General features: G+C 30.0%; 1 protein-coding gene across 1 annotated transcript; it reads left to right on the top strand.

Moving 5' to 3' along the window:
* LOC109326173 (peroxidase P7-like) lies at positions 6164–10344 on the top strand. Its single transcript, XM_019558855.1, has 4 exons — positions 6164–6441; positions 8197–8388; positions 8530–8695; positions 9675–10344. The coding sequence occupies exons 1-4, from the start codon at positions 6229–6231 to the stop codon at positions 10064–10066; spliced, it is 963 nt and encodes a 320-aa protein (XP_019414400.1). The 5' UTR covers positions 6164–6228; the 3' UTR covers positions 10067–10344.

The following is a 16971-nucleotide window of genomic DNA, read 5'->3' as shown; positions in this document are numbered from 1 at the left end:
TTGCAAGTTGGATTGACTAAGTTTGGGCATAAATAAATATTCTTTAGTATGGAAGAGGTTAGTCACAATATGAATATCACTATTATATCCGAGCTAGTAAAAGTCAATTTTAGGTAAATATCTGAAAAGGAATTCCGACACTCAAATCAATATAAGTATATGTTTTATAAAAAAAAAGTAGAATAAGAATATATATGAGTAAGTAATCTCTCTTATGGGTGGTTTCTTCTATTTATAGAGAGGTAGAATGACACATATGCACTCCAAATGTGTTTTCATCATTATAGGCGTCGTTCTTTTATCATTTCTTAAACTGACATTGTTGTAGAATTGACCTACCTCTTACACATGACAATGTGAACTTGTATTGCCCGGGCCACCGTCACATGACCTTTGACGTTTACAATGGTTTCCTACTTTGTAGGTGCTGACTCAACCTTATCATTTTGGTCTTGTCTTTTTCCTACCTAGATCAACCTTTTGGGTGTGATCGACAATTGTGTAAACCAAATCTTTCTTATCAAGTTCCAAGTCTGATCCCTACTCATAGGCTGGTGTTAATCGATTTTAGTACTAGTAGGGAACAATCTCTTTTGTCCACTTAACTATATCTAATATAAATTATATGATTAAACTTTACCAAGTTAGATTGTTTTTTTATAAGCAAAGATATATAAAAGGGCATAAGGAGTGTCAATCTGATTACAACTTACAGTACAAGTAAAAAGATCAATGCACCATTGTAAAAAGAGTACGAATTAAAATCAATATTGTTTGAGAACCATAAATAATATCTAATTTGAATCAAATTCATAATTGAATGTATATAACTCGACTTTCCTCCTAAAGATTACATCATTCATCATATTCTAGATAGACCAAATTGTTGTAAAACACAACATTTTCCAAAAAAAATTCCTTTTACGAAATTTATAAAAAGAATCGTGAAACTATAATAATCCACAATGGTATTCAGTATATGTTCATGGATTCACAATCATGAGTAAAAACCTGTCAAACATTTGCCACAAATGGGCACAAAAGAAATATATAATCTATATTTTTATCATACAATAAACACAAACTATAGTTGATATCAATTGCCCCAAAAATATTTCTCTTATAAAACTCTATCTCTATCTTTGTAGCAACTCAAATAAAAGTTAGATAATTAATTGAAAGCATTGTGGGTTAGTGGGAGATTCGTTACACGCTTTGACAAAACTTCAAATGTTCCAAGGTGAAGAAAATTCCTTGCATGGCTTTAATTTTGTAAGGGTCAAAAGATCAGCAAACCTATCGTAATGGCCAAAACCAAAAATCCAAAGTTAAGGCTTTTAGTTTTCAAAATGTTACTCTCACTTTTTGCATGCCAACTAGGCAGAATCAGACTCCTCTTCAATCCTAAATAGAATAGTTAATTTTTTCAATATATATTTAAGGGTAAAAATGTAATTCAGTATAAATTAAATGAATAAAAATATTTTTCTCTTTTAGTTTTCATATATATTTTTACCTAATTATCCTTTTCAATACTGGAGAGGAGCCTAGCTCCTTTCACAGAGACTTGCATGAACTCTGCGTAAGTTCATGAACTCTGCGTAAGTTCACTGCTGGGAACAGACAAAAAAAAAAGAAGGGACAGATACCATAAAACAAAAGTCAATAGCCTTTGAAAACACATTTTTATTTAATTAGATATGGTAGGTGTAAGAAGGTAACAACAATTATTCCATCTTTTCTAAGAGGGTAACGGAAATTATTGAACCATGTTTTGGTTTATTAGGTTTATTCACTATAGACTTATGGTTTATACATTGCTTATAAAAATACTTGTTCATTATTCATTAACAGTGTTCCATATTGAAGACGAAATCAAACTCACACCTTGATAAAATGAGTCAAATCCGATTATTTGGACATTTTTTGTTGTTGACATATCATCATCTCAACAAAGATTGCATGTCCCAAAAAATTTATGTCTTTATATTCCCAAGTCAATTACATTACAATAAGTAATAAAAAAATCATTTTAATGTTTTCATGATTTTTTTTCTTAATTAGTTAGCACATTTTGATAGGATTAATATAAAATAAGACATTAAATCTTGAAATAGATGATTTCTATTCATATCTGAAATTTTTTTATACATATATCAATATAAATTGGAACCAAGATGGCAATTAGTTCCCATATGTTTCTTGTACGGAATTTTTTCAGAGGGAATGGGAGAAAATATTTTTTAGGACTATGAACTCTCATGATTATAACTTATTTTGTCGTATGAGGAGATATTCTATTCTTAATTTTATATCGATCTTAAAATTTCAAATGGAATGAATTAGTTAATAAAAGAGTACTTGAGTGTAGTTGATTATAAATTGGAAGCATACGATTTAGTGACACGTGTAAACTAGTTCACCTTGTGGTAACATGTGTTATTTTCCAACTAACAAGTCATTCATTATGTAATTTTTTATTAAATAAATATAAAATTATAAGATTTAAATATATTATAACTTGATATTTTTTTGATGAATGAAAATGAAAGACAAAATTCAAAATAAGAAAAAATAAGAAAAATTTATCATAAAAATGTAGTAAAAGAATAATTCTTTAGGTTTTTTCCTATCACAAATAAACAAATTATTAGATACTTGATTATTGAAGAAAAAATAAGAAATATTATATCTTCTTAGTAAATTAGTTTAAAATCCTCATAAATATCATAAAGTGGCATGTAAGATAAGTGGAAAAAGACATGTATTACTTTGTTATAGTTACCAGAATTTATAGCTTAATCTGTTATAAATATATAACATTATGTAGGTGTTTTAATTAGCCAATAATATGATGATTGTTAGATGCTAAATTTCTGAAATTTAAGGTGATCATCATTAGATATTTGACAATTTTTACTCCTCGATCTCAGGCTATAGTTAACTAAGGAATGAAATTTCAGATCTCTCTAAAGAAGACAAGCAATATTGCAAACGTTGAAATTGAACCATTAATTAAAACAATTAGGCATTGGATGCTTCCATTGATACGGAAAAGGTAAAACTCACGTAGTGGCTTAGCTAGGTTCAACCTGCAGGTAGATAAGATAAAGAATTTGTTAAAGCTATTATTATATAACAAAAAAAAAAATTATACAACCACAACATATGAATTTCATACACCATATAAATTTTATATACTGTTAATACATCATATTTAATTATTATTGTCTCTTCATAAAAAGTAATTCAAATAAAGAGTTAATAATGTAATAATTATGTATAAATCTTTGTATAAATAATTAATAAATATTACACTCTTATTAATTATTATGGTTGAGTGAACTTGAAAAAGTTACCTTACCAAACAAGTATTCTCAGCAGCTGTACTCGTGTTCTGTTAAAATCGAAGTCAATTAAGCATGACTATATTGTGCTTTTGGTTTCTGGAATCTTTGATTTAATCAAACATTTTTTGGCTTTTGCTTTGGTCTATGGTTTTGTATTGGATGGCATGAAAATATCATATCAAAGTATTAAACTGTGGCCCCTTATGTGGAAAATAGTTTACCAAACAGTTGTATAATTTTGACAAATATGGTTGGGCATGCAGTGGAAGTGGTTGGGTTCAAAGAAGTGTGATGCGAGTTTCCACTTTCATATATTTGAATTGATTTAATCAAATCATTTACTAAGTAAAAGCCCCTCCCATTTCCATATTTGTCATAATCATAAATAAGTTGAAACTTGAAAGTGACTAGTGTAGACACTTTGCCCAATATTCCTATATAAACAATAAAAAAAACAGAATATAAATATACGTTTTCATTAGCATTGGTTAAATAACTGAAATATAGAAACTTTGTATTAAAAGCGAACTTTTAAATCTTAATGTATTGGATATATTATTTTTCAATACAATTTTGTAATTTATCTTTGCTTTTTATTTTCTAATGTGTGTTCACAAGTACATATTAACAAGTCTAAAAAAGTTAAGTTCTCATAGAAAAAATAAGCATGTTTTTAAGAAGAATAAAAGCAGAATTTTGAAATGACAATTTTCTTTTTTGATCTTTAAATCTTAAACATATACTAATGATTACAAATTAAGAAAAACTCTTTTATCACTGATCCCTCAATCAATAATTTTAAAAATAGTTGTTAGTATTTTTCATGATTATATAAAAAAGTGGTTTTTTAAAGCTCATCTTTTAACCTTATGGATGAGGTTAAAAAGTTAAAAAATGAGAACTGTGTATATAAAAAATAAATATCCTTATTCTCCTTAAATTAAATATGTTTTTTCTTAATATATATTTACTAATTTACCTCTTTTAAGTATAATGTTTTTTATTAGCAACAACTGAGGTCCAACACAAATGACAATTAATTGTGTTCCATGATGTTAGGAATTGGATTATTATTATTATTATTATTATTATTATTATTATTATTATTATTATTATTATTATTATTATTATTATTATTATTATTATTATTATTATTATTATTATTATTATTTGAATGAAAAAGATTTTGTTGATATAAATCCACTTTCTCGACCTATACATCAAATAAAATAAAAATATTATATGATTAATGAAATCCATAAAAATAGATCTGTTGAAATTATCCATTAATTATCCATTATTTATTATCCATTCATTAAAGTTTATGAATTTAAATAGATATAATTCAATGAATAATATTAATATTAAAAGTATTTAAATGAAATCATTATATCCATGAATATATATACATTTAGATGGAACCAGCCAAGAAACAAACATTTACAAACAGTATTATTTCTTCTTCAATTTCCTTAATTATATAATTTTCAATTTCTTGTAAGAACTTCTCATCTTCATTTTTACTTTGATTTTTTATTAAATTAAATTCTCATACTCCTATATATTCTTACTATCATTTGTTCCATGATAGATCAATATTAAGACATATGAATATGATTGATATTAAAGTTTGTTCTTAAAATATATATTATATACAAATATTTGTTATAAACTTTAAACATCACATATTTGTTGAATATTGTAAAAATGATTTTACAAAAAATTTAAAAAATCGCATTTACAAATTTTAAAAACACTTTTTAGATAATAGTTTTTAAAAGTGATTAGTTTTTTTTATTGAAATTGTGGTGTTTAAAATGATTTAGTTCCACGTAAAAATTAAATAGATTGAATATTCATTCAACCCATTAAAATAGATTTATGGATGAATTATAATTTATATATTTGGCTTGGATATATATGGATTGAATAATCTAAAATATAATTTAATGAATTTATATTTGTAGGACCATACTACGACTAGGAGCCTCTAACCACGGGAAGTTCCATTGTTATCGGGTATGGAAAAAGTGAAGAGTCACAAGTGAGACATCACGTCTTGAATCAAAATCTTAAGTGATTAGTTATATGAGTATTTTCTACTTATAAACTCTTTCAATCCTTCCCGCATATGTAATCATATGTAATGTGAGACTTCCCACTTAAATAAACTCAACAATGTAGATTTATGGATGACTTTTCATCAATTCATTTAGATCGAAATCTGTCCAATACATCCATATATATCACCCGTACATAAAAAAGTAGATAAATTATCTATAATTAACAATGAAATTTATATAAATATAAAACAATACGTATAAGTGTGTACTTACCATGTTTTCAAAACATTTTGTTAGAGCTCTGATAATCCCCAATTTCCCCATGCATTAATGATGGTTTGGGTTTAGTCTACGTGTTAGGTGTAGGTTTACCTCCCTACATGGGCAAAAATAGATTATTTTGTATGAGAGTTATATTAACCAATATCCTCTATCTCTAGAATTTTGTGTCCTTATGTATCAAACTAATCATATACCACAAAATAACATAGAAATGCTATTTTTTATTTTATTTTTTTTATTTTCAAATATATGACAACTTTTTATTAAAATGAGGCACAATATGACACAAAATATAAGACAATTGATCTTCATTCTTATTACCTAATCAAATAATAACAAGTCAAGTTATTGTTTTTAATAGTATGTCAAAATATATATAGAATGTGTCATCTTTCTGCCCTACCACCCCAACCAAATCGCGTTGAGACTCTTGTGAGGCACCATTATATATATGGCACTTCCATAAACAGATAAGTCACCAGTCCCAACTACAAATACAAACCCTTTAAGTACTTAATTAGAGAATTTAAGAAATGGCTTCATTTTTCTCTAGATTAATGACCAATATGGCTCTCTTTGTCCTCATATTGGGGAGTGCCAACGCACAACTTTCTACAACTTTCTATTCCAGTTCTTGCCCAAAAATCCTTTCCACTGTGAAATCCACAGTGCAATCTGCTATCTCAAAAGAGAGCCGCATGGGTGCTTCTCTCCTTCGTTTGCACTTCCACGATTGCTTTGTCAATGTAATTTATATGCTCTCTTTCTTACACTTAATACATATGCTTAATTTAAACTATATAGCTTTTGTTTTTCCTTCCTTTCCATGCAAGCGCATGCAATAACTAATTAAATTGAATAAGAATCCTCTGCTGTACATGAGAGATATAAGTGCTTCATAAATAAATAAAAAAATCAATATACAATGACATATTTATCTTTTATTATTGAGAATAAAAAGGATTAGAAGCACTTGTCTTTAAGAGATGATCCTTATTTAATTAAATTAGTCATGACTTGTAGTAATTAAGTACAGTTGCATATATAAGAGTACATAGACACATATTATTAGTATATTAGATAAAGGAAGGGGGGAAGGGTACGCATTCCAAAATTTAAACCCCAAAGCTCATATTTCATGTCTTACGGTTCTATTAATTATTAATTTAAACCCGAGAAATATGTATTTTATAATTCTTAATTACCATTATTTTGAAGTTTAGTGGACTATATATATGTTTGGTGATTAAAATTGCCACTGTTATTATATATATATATATATATATATATATTTTGTGTTGTTTTTCTTTTCTAACCGATCAATATCTCAAACATAACTTCCAAGCAACATGAGCACATTTCTTTTTCAAAGTTGATGTGAAGCATGCTACAAAAAGTGATATATTATATGTCGGCAGCTACACTTTTAGAAAAATGTATTCAAACAATAAAACACGTAATAGTGCTTCACTTTCAATTATTGAACATTTGATTGACTTAAAACTACAAGTATACATATATACTAACATGGGGTATTCTATTCTTTTTTCTCTATAAATTTCATCTAATTTGTTTTCTTGTAACACTCATTACATTATGTTATGTGACAAGAGGAAGATGAGAATCACAAGAAATTAAATTGAATAGGAACTACAAAAAGCTTTAAAAATATAAAATTAGTAATTAAGTGAAACTCTTTAAATCACTATTATAGAAACCGCTCAGACATGTCAATTCGATTGGTTCAATCATGAATCGAACATCTAATTAATCTGAACCTCTTATATAACAGGTTTTATATCAAATTTTGGGATGTCTTGATTTGACTAAGTCGATTTAAGACTAAAACTAGTAATTTGGATGGATGGACCGACCGAGTCAATCAAAAAGTATTTTTCTAAAATAATCAAAAGGAAGACATTTTGAGATAAAAAAATAAATTGCTTTGAACTTATTTGCACTTATATGTCATTTGTTAGATTACATTATACTAAAATATTAGTTGTTTAATTAAATTTTAAACTTTTTGTGTGTTATTTGATAATTCTTTCATCTGTGACATTTTGTATTTGTGTTTGATTGTTTAATTAAGTATAATAATTTTATATTTAAAGTATGAAGTTGTAAAATAATGTTAATTAATATTATTAATTTTTTAATTTTAATGTAAATTATGTCAATTGATCTAATCATTGACTCATTGGTCTAACCAATGATTTATTAACTCAATACTTTAACATAGTCATTTACTGGTTTGAGTTTAATAACACTCATAACATGGTAATTATTATTTATCATCTTAGTCGATCATATATAGTTTACACTTAGCCTATCTTATTAAAAATTTGGGAGAATGGTCATTTTAATTTGTGGTTGTGTTACTATTATATTGTGTTTAGCATGTGGAAAGTCAGCAATTACATCTGTGGTACTGTTTTGAATACAATTTAAAACACCCCCTAATGTTATTAATGAGTAAACATTGTGAAATTACTTGGCAGGGATGTGATGGTTCAATTCTACTTGATGATACATCAAACTTCACCGGAGAGAAAAACGCAAACCCAAATAGGAATTCTGCTCGTGGATTTGATGTTATTGACAATATCAAGTCAGCCGTTGAAAACGTGTGCCCAGGAGTTGTCTCTTGTGCTGATATCCTCGCCATTGCTGCACGAGATTCCGTCGTGATCGTAATATTTTTTCATAGACAAACATTTTATTATTTTTTACTTGAATAATTAATGTAGTTGAATATAGGGGATTGCTTTGATTCTATTTTTTTTTCCTATGAAGAAATTGAATATATTTTGATAAATTTGATGCATGATCAGCTTGGAGGTCCAACATGGAATGTGAAACTTGGAAGAAGAGATGCAAAGACAGCTAGCCAATCTGCTGCAAACACTGGCATCCCTGCACCTACTTCTAGCCTCAGCCAACTAACCACTCGGTTTAGCGCTCTAGGCCTTTCCTCCAACGACTTGGTGGCATTGTCTGGTATCAAAACACACATTTCTCATCATTTTTTCTATATGCACATCATTTTCTTATTCCACTTTTATATTTAGATTTGGAATCTTTGAATGAAACTTGTCTCCACTAGTGAGAGGGAAGTGATATAAAAAAAAATGTCATATGCAATTATACTTAAATCTAAATGAAAAAATTGCACTCTCATTTCAATTAATAAATAGGGGTGTGACCCAAAATCTAGATTACCATCTTAAGTATTGATTTAGTGATATAATGTTATACTAATTCTATGGGATCATATTAAATAAAGATCATATCTTATATCTTATAATATATGTTATTTCATGTGGCACGAGTTTCGATTAGTTAAAAAAGTATTTAACAATTATATTTTTAACTCAAAGATTAAATATTTGAGTTCTATGAATAATAATTATTGACATGATCAATCACATACCAGGAGATTGATTAATTTTATTTCTTTACACATATATTGTAACATATATTGTAATAACACTATTCATTATTACAAAAAAAGATATTAACTTTGACTCTATAATATGACGATTTTAATGATATTAAATATAATTGATCAATCTCTTGAATTAAATTGACCAACTCTAATTCATTTTGGTTTATGATTTGGTTGTTAAAACGAAATATTAATCATATAACATATTTAATTAACTACATATTTATATATTGTTAAACATATAATAATAGATGATGTATTGATAATGTAAAAAATCTCATAAATAAGTATAAACTATTTTCTCATGATATTAACCATATAATATACCTAATTAGCTACATATTTGTACATTTTCAACCCAGTATAAAAACGGAATACAAAAATGTTGTGCAGATATCATTTTCGTAAACGTCATGATGATTTATGAATTACTTACACCTCGTATAATTTCATAGCTTAATTACTACAAACACCATCGTTTTCCTTTGCACAAATTTGGAGTCACATCTTATTTTTCCAAATCACTACTAGGTTCTCACACAATTGGACAAGCAAGGTGCACAAGCTTCAGAGCCAGAATCTACAACGAGACCAACATAGACACCTCCTTTGCAAGCACCAAACAATCAAGCTGTCCCGCGACCTCAGGGTCAGGTGACAACAACCTAGCACCCCTTGATTTACAAACTCCGACCACCTTCGACAACAACTACTTCAAAAACCTTGTTCAGAAGAAGGGTCTCCTCCACTCTGATCAGCAACTATACAATGGTGGGTCCACTGACTCCATAGTGAGTGGTTATAGCACCAACCCAAGCTCATTTTCCACTGATTTTGCTAGTGCCATGATCAAGTTGGGAGATATCAGTCCCCTCACTGGATCCAATGGAGAGATCAGGAAGAATTGTAGGGCGACCAACTAAATTAATGTCAAGATCGACCAAAATTAAGACTTAAGACTTGGTTGATGTTAGTTCTCCGTTTATAATCGTGATTTGGAACAAGATACGGGGATAATAAGTTGTTAAACATGTTTTCAAATTTCAATGTTTGTAGTAACAAGTGTGTACTCCTAGTTCCCTTAAATTTTTGTCCTTTTTTCGTTCACTTTAAAATTAAATGTTGTGGGCAAAGCCTTACTCGAAGCTCAAGAAGCAAGATTTGTTTGATATAATAGAAGTTTGCATCTGATTTCACTCTATCATACATTCATACTCCATTCTTATTCAGTTGTTTTATTATGATATCATTTGTAAAACTAAGATTGTAACTAAGAGGGGGTGAATTAGTTGACTTCAAAATTATGACCACTTTTTCTGCAAAATCAAGAGTTAAAGTGCAGTGGAAAATATGTGCAGAAAATTAACAAGTAAAATCAAAGAGTTAAGGGAGAAGAGAATACACAAGGATTTTTATACTGGTTCACTTTCTTGTCCATCGAAAACTACGTCTGGCACTCTTACAGCACAAGAGATTTTTTCACTAAAGATTATGAGTTGCAATTACAATATCTCACCCTAAGATCTCTATGTACCACCTTACACACTCCCTAATCCTTATTCACATTTGGAAAACACCTTTCCAAGTGATTCTAATCCCCTTTCTTATCACACCCCCGTGAAAGAAAGTATTCTGCAATAATAATGAAGAATATTCAACAATGGCGGAATTGTCTTTACAAGTATGAAAGTGGTGTAACTTGCAATCCAATCAACTCTTTGTATACTTAGTAATAATGTTCTTTATAAGTTTGTAAACTTGAAACACTTTCACTTTAAGCAACTTCAGAAAAATCAACTTTGAAAGTTTAAGAACTTGTTGCCAAAAATGCAAAAAATGATATCAGAAAATGTGTAAGAGCTTTTGAAATTTGTATGAGAGTTGTATATATGTTGTGTACAGTGATTGTGAGTTTTAATGCCTTTATATAGGCTTTTCAATTAGTCAAAATGTCTCTTTGAAAGGGTAGGAATTGATTGGAATGGAACCATGTCTTTTGGGTTAAAACTCATTCACTTTGAATTTGAAAATCAGATGCAACAACTCTCAGTAATCGATTACAACATTGAGTAATCGATTCCTCAAATCTTCTGTCCAATGATCATTTATTTTCGAATTAGAGTAATCGATTACAACAAGTTGAGTAATCAGTTACTCAACTTAATAACACTGGTAATATGTTACTCAAAGACAATAATGGATTACTCTGATCAGTTTTAAGTTGGATAACTCTTTTCTTACACTCGTAACCTATTACTTAGATGAAGTAACCCATTACACACTATTTTGGAAAATTGTTTAAGTATTTTAAAGTGTTTCAATTTTCTTTTAAAAATAGTTTGAGCATTACTACTATTGTATAATCAAGAGTATAGGATAGAAGTACCTATTTTAGACTTAGACTAAAAGTCTTGAATATCTTGAAGTTTGAATCTTCATTGTCTGCATAAGTATTCTTCATTTTCCTCTTTTTGGTGATGTTGGTGTATTCATCAAAACCGTATCAATGTTAGGAGCAAAGATCTTCTTCACAATCTCCCATTTTTTAATGATGACAAACCAATATCTTCTTAATAGTGTAGTTTCTGAGAGCAACATACTTTGTGATATTCTTGACTTGTCTTGAGTATGCTCTCACTATATTGTATGTTCCCCCTATATTGTATGCTCCCCATTCATTTGGAGTTATGTGCCTGAAATGTTTTAAACAAAAAATACAATCTCCCAACTTTTCTCCCATTTTTGACTTCATCAAAAAGTAGAAAAGCCAAGAGTTTTCCAGCACAATATATATAGCATACATGCAATTGGATATATATAACATATAATAATATAAATATCAAGATATAATGAAATTTGAGCATTATCATAAAAGTAAAAAGATGTTCAAGCATTAACAATGCAAACAACAATACAAACAACATAACATAAATTTGTCTGAAACCAGGAAAAATTAACATTACAACCAGAAAATCCTAACAATAGATAAAGTCTAAGACTCAGAACTTTCTTCCTCAATGTCCATGCTACTCAGCTTAGAAGAGAGACGATGAAGTTCAAACTGGACTTGTTGATTCTGAGTATCAAAGGCATCCATCCGGTTAGTCATGTAGCCTCGAAGAGAAATCAACTCATCTATAATCATCTGATTTGAAGGCATGACAGTAGATGAGGAAGATTGAGCATGAAACTCAGAAGGTTGAGGTTCATAAGGATTAGCAGGGACAAGTTCTGGTTTAGGAGGTCTATCTTTCTTATGCTTGTAGGTCCGGTCACGAAGATTAAATGTGAAGCCCATTTTGTGGACTACATCTACATCAATATGGCTTTCACGAGGGTTAAGAGGGACATTAGTTTCTCTAGTAGTAGAAACACCGAAATACTCAAGGATTTTTGTTATGAAGATTGCATATGGCAAAGGACTTTGTGTTCCTCTTACAGACCACATTTATCTCATTATCATCAGAGTCCAATTGTTTTTCAGATTAAATTTCATAGCATACATCAATTGGAGTTCTATGTCATTTATTTGAGAGTGAATTGAAAATTTTGGTAAGATGACATAGCTCAGAAAATAATGAAGCAATCAGTCTTCTAGTTTGAGATGTCCAACAGATAGGATATCTCTATTTTTAATAGTTTCGCCATAGCCCTGTTGCTTAAGCGTTTCTATTTCCTCTTTGATAATTCTACACAGAGAATAATAAAAATATTTTTGATCATAGTTTTCAAATTCGCATACAAGACCGAAGCCTGCAGTGCACCCCTGATAGGATATGTTACAGCATAATAAACTCATGATTTTCAAATCCAAAGTAATGTCTTTTCCTTTTACATAGGAAGTAAGACGGTTTTTCCTAAAGTTCATGGTACAGTAAAATACTCTAATCAGATCAGGATAGATTTCATTTGATTCACAACAAAAATGGAAAAGGTTTTGTTGTCTAAAGAGATAAGGAAATAGAAAATCTTCAAACTCAAAATTTCCGAGATTACCGTATTTGGGGATGAAGATAATGCGACCAAGGAAGTGCTCATCAAAGATTTTACGTTGCTCATCATTTGCTAGAAGTCATGTTAAGTCAAGAGGGTTCGACTCCAAAGATGAAGTTCCTTGGTTCCTTTGAGGCACATTTGTGTGTTGCTTCTTTGATCTAGAAGAGGAAGCCATGGATTGGGGTTTTTGAGTTTTTAGGTTTTTGGGTTTTGGAGAATTTGGGAGTTTTTTATTTAGGTCACTAAACATGAAAATGATGGTGTAGAAGTGTTTAGAATCGAAAATATGATATGAATAGACACAAAAATCACCCAAAACGGATAAAAAATGAAGATTTGAGAGGGTTGAGCAAGAGAGAACACGAGTTGATGAGGAAGATGAGTTTGAAAAAGTTTAAAATGCATAAAAAATACATATATAACGACACATAGTAATCAGTTACTCACTTTGAGTAACCGGTTACTCAAATTAAAAAATTTAAAATTTTCAAACAACAACATAGAGTAATCGGTTACTCATTTTGAGTAATCGGTTACTGAAACACACTGTTCAACCTTGTAATCGGTTACTCTCTAGTGTAATCGATTACTGACCCCAGAAAAACTTATTTTTAGGCAAAATTAAGCTATGAAAATGATTTTTTAACCCAAAATTTGAAATTTTAAACATAATTAAACATATTTAAGTTCAAGTAGGCATGACATAGATATAATGAAGCACACATATAATCTTATATAAGCATTTCAGATAAGTATACTTCATCAAGAATGCCTAATTCTCGTCAAATTTTATAAAAAAGTTCTTTTGCCAATGATTTTAATGAATATATCTACTAGTTGGTTGTGAGTATCAACAAATTCTAGAGACACATCCTTCTTTTGGACATGGTCTCTAAGGAAGTGATGCCTCATATCAATGTGTTCGGTTCTAGAATGCATAACATGATTCTTTGTGAGGTTTATAGCACTTGTATTATCACATTTTAAAGGAATGCACCTCAAGTCTAAGTCATAATCTCGTAATTGTTGTTTGAGCCCCAACACTTGGGCACAACAACTATCTGCTACTATATTTTCAGCTTCAGCAGTGCTTAGGACAACACATACTTGTTTCTTGCAAGACCAATAGACTAAAACATTTCCAAAAATATGACAAGTACCACATGTACTTTTCCTCTTAGATTTGCACCCAACAAAATCTGAATCTGAATATCCAACCAAATCACATATACTTCCTTTTGGATACCACAACCCAACGTTAGATGTACCCTTAAGATATTTCATGATTCTTTTTACGACAACTAAGTGTGATTCTTTTGGTTTAGATTGATAGCATGCACACAGACATACACTAAACATGATATCAGGTCTACTAGCAGTTAAATATAAAAGAGATCCAATCATACCTCAATACTTTGATATTCCAATGATTTTTCCTGCTTCATCCGTATCAATGTAAGTACCGGATCCCATAGGAGTAGCTATTGGCTTGCAGCCATCCATGTCAAATCTTTTTAGCAAGTCTCTGCAATACTTGGATTGACTTAAGAAAATGTCATTATCAAGTTGTTTGATTTGAAGTCCAATGAAGTAATTTAACTTCCCCATCATGGATATTTCAAACTCTCATTGCATCATTTTTCCAAATTCACTACACAAAACCTCATTAGTAGAACCAAAAATAATATCATCTATATAAATTTGAACAAGTAAAGTATGATGATTTATTCTTTTTATAAAGAGTGTAGTGTTGACCTTTCATTTGTTGAAACCTTTTTCAAGTAGAAATTTACTTAGACGATTATACCATGCACGAGGAGCTTGCTTTAAGCCATATAGACATTTCTTTAATTCGTACACATAAGAAGGATGTTTATAATATTCAAAACCAGGAGGTTGTTCAACAAACACTTCTTCTTGAATGTAGTCGTTGAGGAAAGTACTCTTTACGTCCATTTGATATAACTGAATATTCAAAGAGTATGCATATGCAAGTAATAACCTAATAGCTTCAAGTCTAGCAATCGGAGCGAATGTTTCATCAAAGTCTATACCTTCTTCCTGATTGTATCATTGGGCTACTAGTATAGCTTTATTTCTAACAAAAATACCATTTTCATCAGATTTATTATGAAATACCCACCGAGTTCCAATAACATGCCTGTTTTCGGTATAGGAACAAGTTCCCAAACTTCATTTCTCTCAAACTGGTTTAATTCTTCTTGCATAGCAAGAATCTAGTGTTCATCCTCAATTGCTTCATCAATCTTGGAGGACTCTATTTGAGAGACGAAGGCCATGTTTAGACATGCTCTATCAAGCATTCGTCGGGTAGTGATACCCGTATTTAATTCAGTAATAATGTTATCAATTAGATGATCTCGATGAGTTCTCCATTCCTTTGGTAAATCTGTATGAATATGCTTCTCTTGAGATGGTAGGTTATCATTCATTTTCAAATGTTTAGTATCAGTTGTAGGTTCAATAATAGAAATTTCATTTGAGGATGAACTTGGCAATTCCTCCTCATCAGGAGTTAACCCATCCTTTATCTCAGGATTGGTTTCATCAAAAAATACATGAATGGATTCCTCCATGGTTAGAGTTCTTTTATTAAAGACTCTATAAGATTTACTCGTAAGAGAGTAGCCTACTAAGAGAGTAGCCTAGGAAGATGCATTCATCAGCTTTTGTATCAAATTTGTCTAAGTTATCCTTACCATTATTCAAAACCGAGCATTTACAACAAAATACATGCAAATGAGAAATGTTTGGTTTTCTACCTTTGAAGAGTTCATAAGGGTTTTCTTAAGAATTGGTCTTATAAGAACTCGGTTTGAAACATAACATGCAGTACTTACTGCATCAGCCTAGAAATATTTTGGGAGGTTGGTTTCATTCAACATTGTACGAGCCAGTTCTTCTAAAGACCGATTCTTTCTCTCTACAACACCATTTTGTTGTGGTGTTCTAGGAGTAGAAAAATTGTGACTGATGCCAAGATCATCACAGAATTCTTCAAAAGAAGAGTTTTGAAATTCTCCCCCATGATCACTTCTTATAGCAGCGATTTTGAGTGATTTTTTATTTTGGAATCTTTTAGCATAAACGCTATAGGCTTTGAATACCTCATTCTTATGAACTAAGAAGAGTGTTAAAGTGTATCTCGAAAAGTCATCTACTATAACAAGAGTATAGTAGTTACCACCATAACTTTTTGTCCTTGAGGGGCCAAACACGTCCATATGTAGTAACTGCAATGGTCTATCGGAAGAAACCATATGCTTAGGTTTGAAAGAGGTTTTTATTTGTTTACCCATTTGACAAACACTACATAGTTTGTCTTTAAAAAACTTTATTTTGGGTAAACCAACAACTAAATCTTTCTTAATAAGTTTATTTAAATGGTCCATATGTATATGAGCAATTCTCCTATGTGAAAGTCATGCATCATGATTATCATTTGCAACTAAACATGTTATTGGTAAAGATGAATCTATTTCAATCATATTATTTATCCTTTTACCAACAAGTTTAGAGTTTTGAGAATTCTTACTTTCAATGATGCACTTATCTAGGTAGAATGCCACATTGAAGCCTTTGTCGCATAATTGACTTATGCTTAGAAGATTGTGCTTGAGCCCTTCAACATGTAATACACCTTTTATGGTTGTTGAGGGTGGCTTATTTCCAATTCTACTAACTCCAAGTATTTTCCCTTGTTGTTATCACCATATGTGACATAGTCTTTGTCCCTTGGAGCGAGGACAAAGAACTTGTTTCAATCGCTCGTCATGTGTTTTGAACAGCCGCTATCTAAGTATCATAAGTT

This window comes from Lupinus angustifolius, chromosome LG14 (assembly GCF_001865875.1).
Source record: "Lupinus angustifolius cultivar Tanjil chromosome LG14, LupAngTanjil_v1.0, whole genome shotgun sequence".
NCBI classification, from domain to species: domain Eukaryota; kingdom Viridiplantae; phylum Streptophyta; class Magnoliopsida; order Fabales; family Fabaceae; genus Lupinus; species Lupinus angustifolius.
Note: the sequence above shows the minus strand (reverse complement) of the source record. Positions and strands in the feature narration are given on the sequence as shown.

What these genes read in the sequence shown, in the direction of transcription:
- LOC109326173 (XM_019558855.1), top strand. Translation starts at nt 6,229, where the DNA reads ATGGCTTCATTTTTCTCTAGATTAATGACCAATATGGCTCTCTTTGTC. An exon ending in TCCACGATTGCTTTGTCAAT is followed by an intron (nt 6,442 to 8,196) that starts GTAATTTATATG and finishes ATTACTTGGCAG; the next exon opens with GGATGTGATGGTTCAATTCT. An exon ending in CACGAGATTCCGTCGTGATC is followed by an intron (nt 8,389 to 8,529) that starts GTAATATTTTTT and finishes ATGCATGATCAG; the next exon opens with CTTGGAGGTCCAACATGGAA.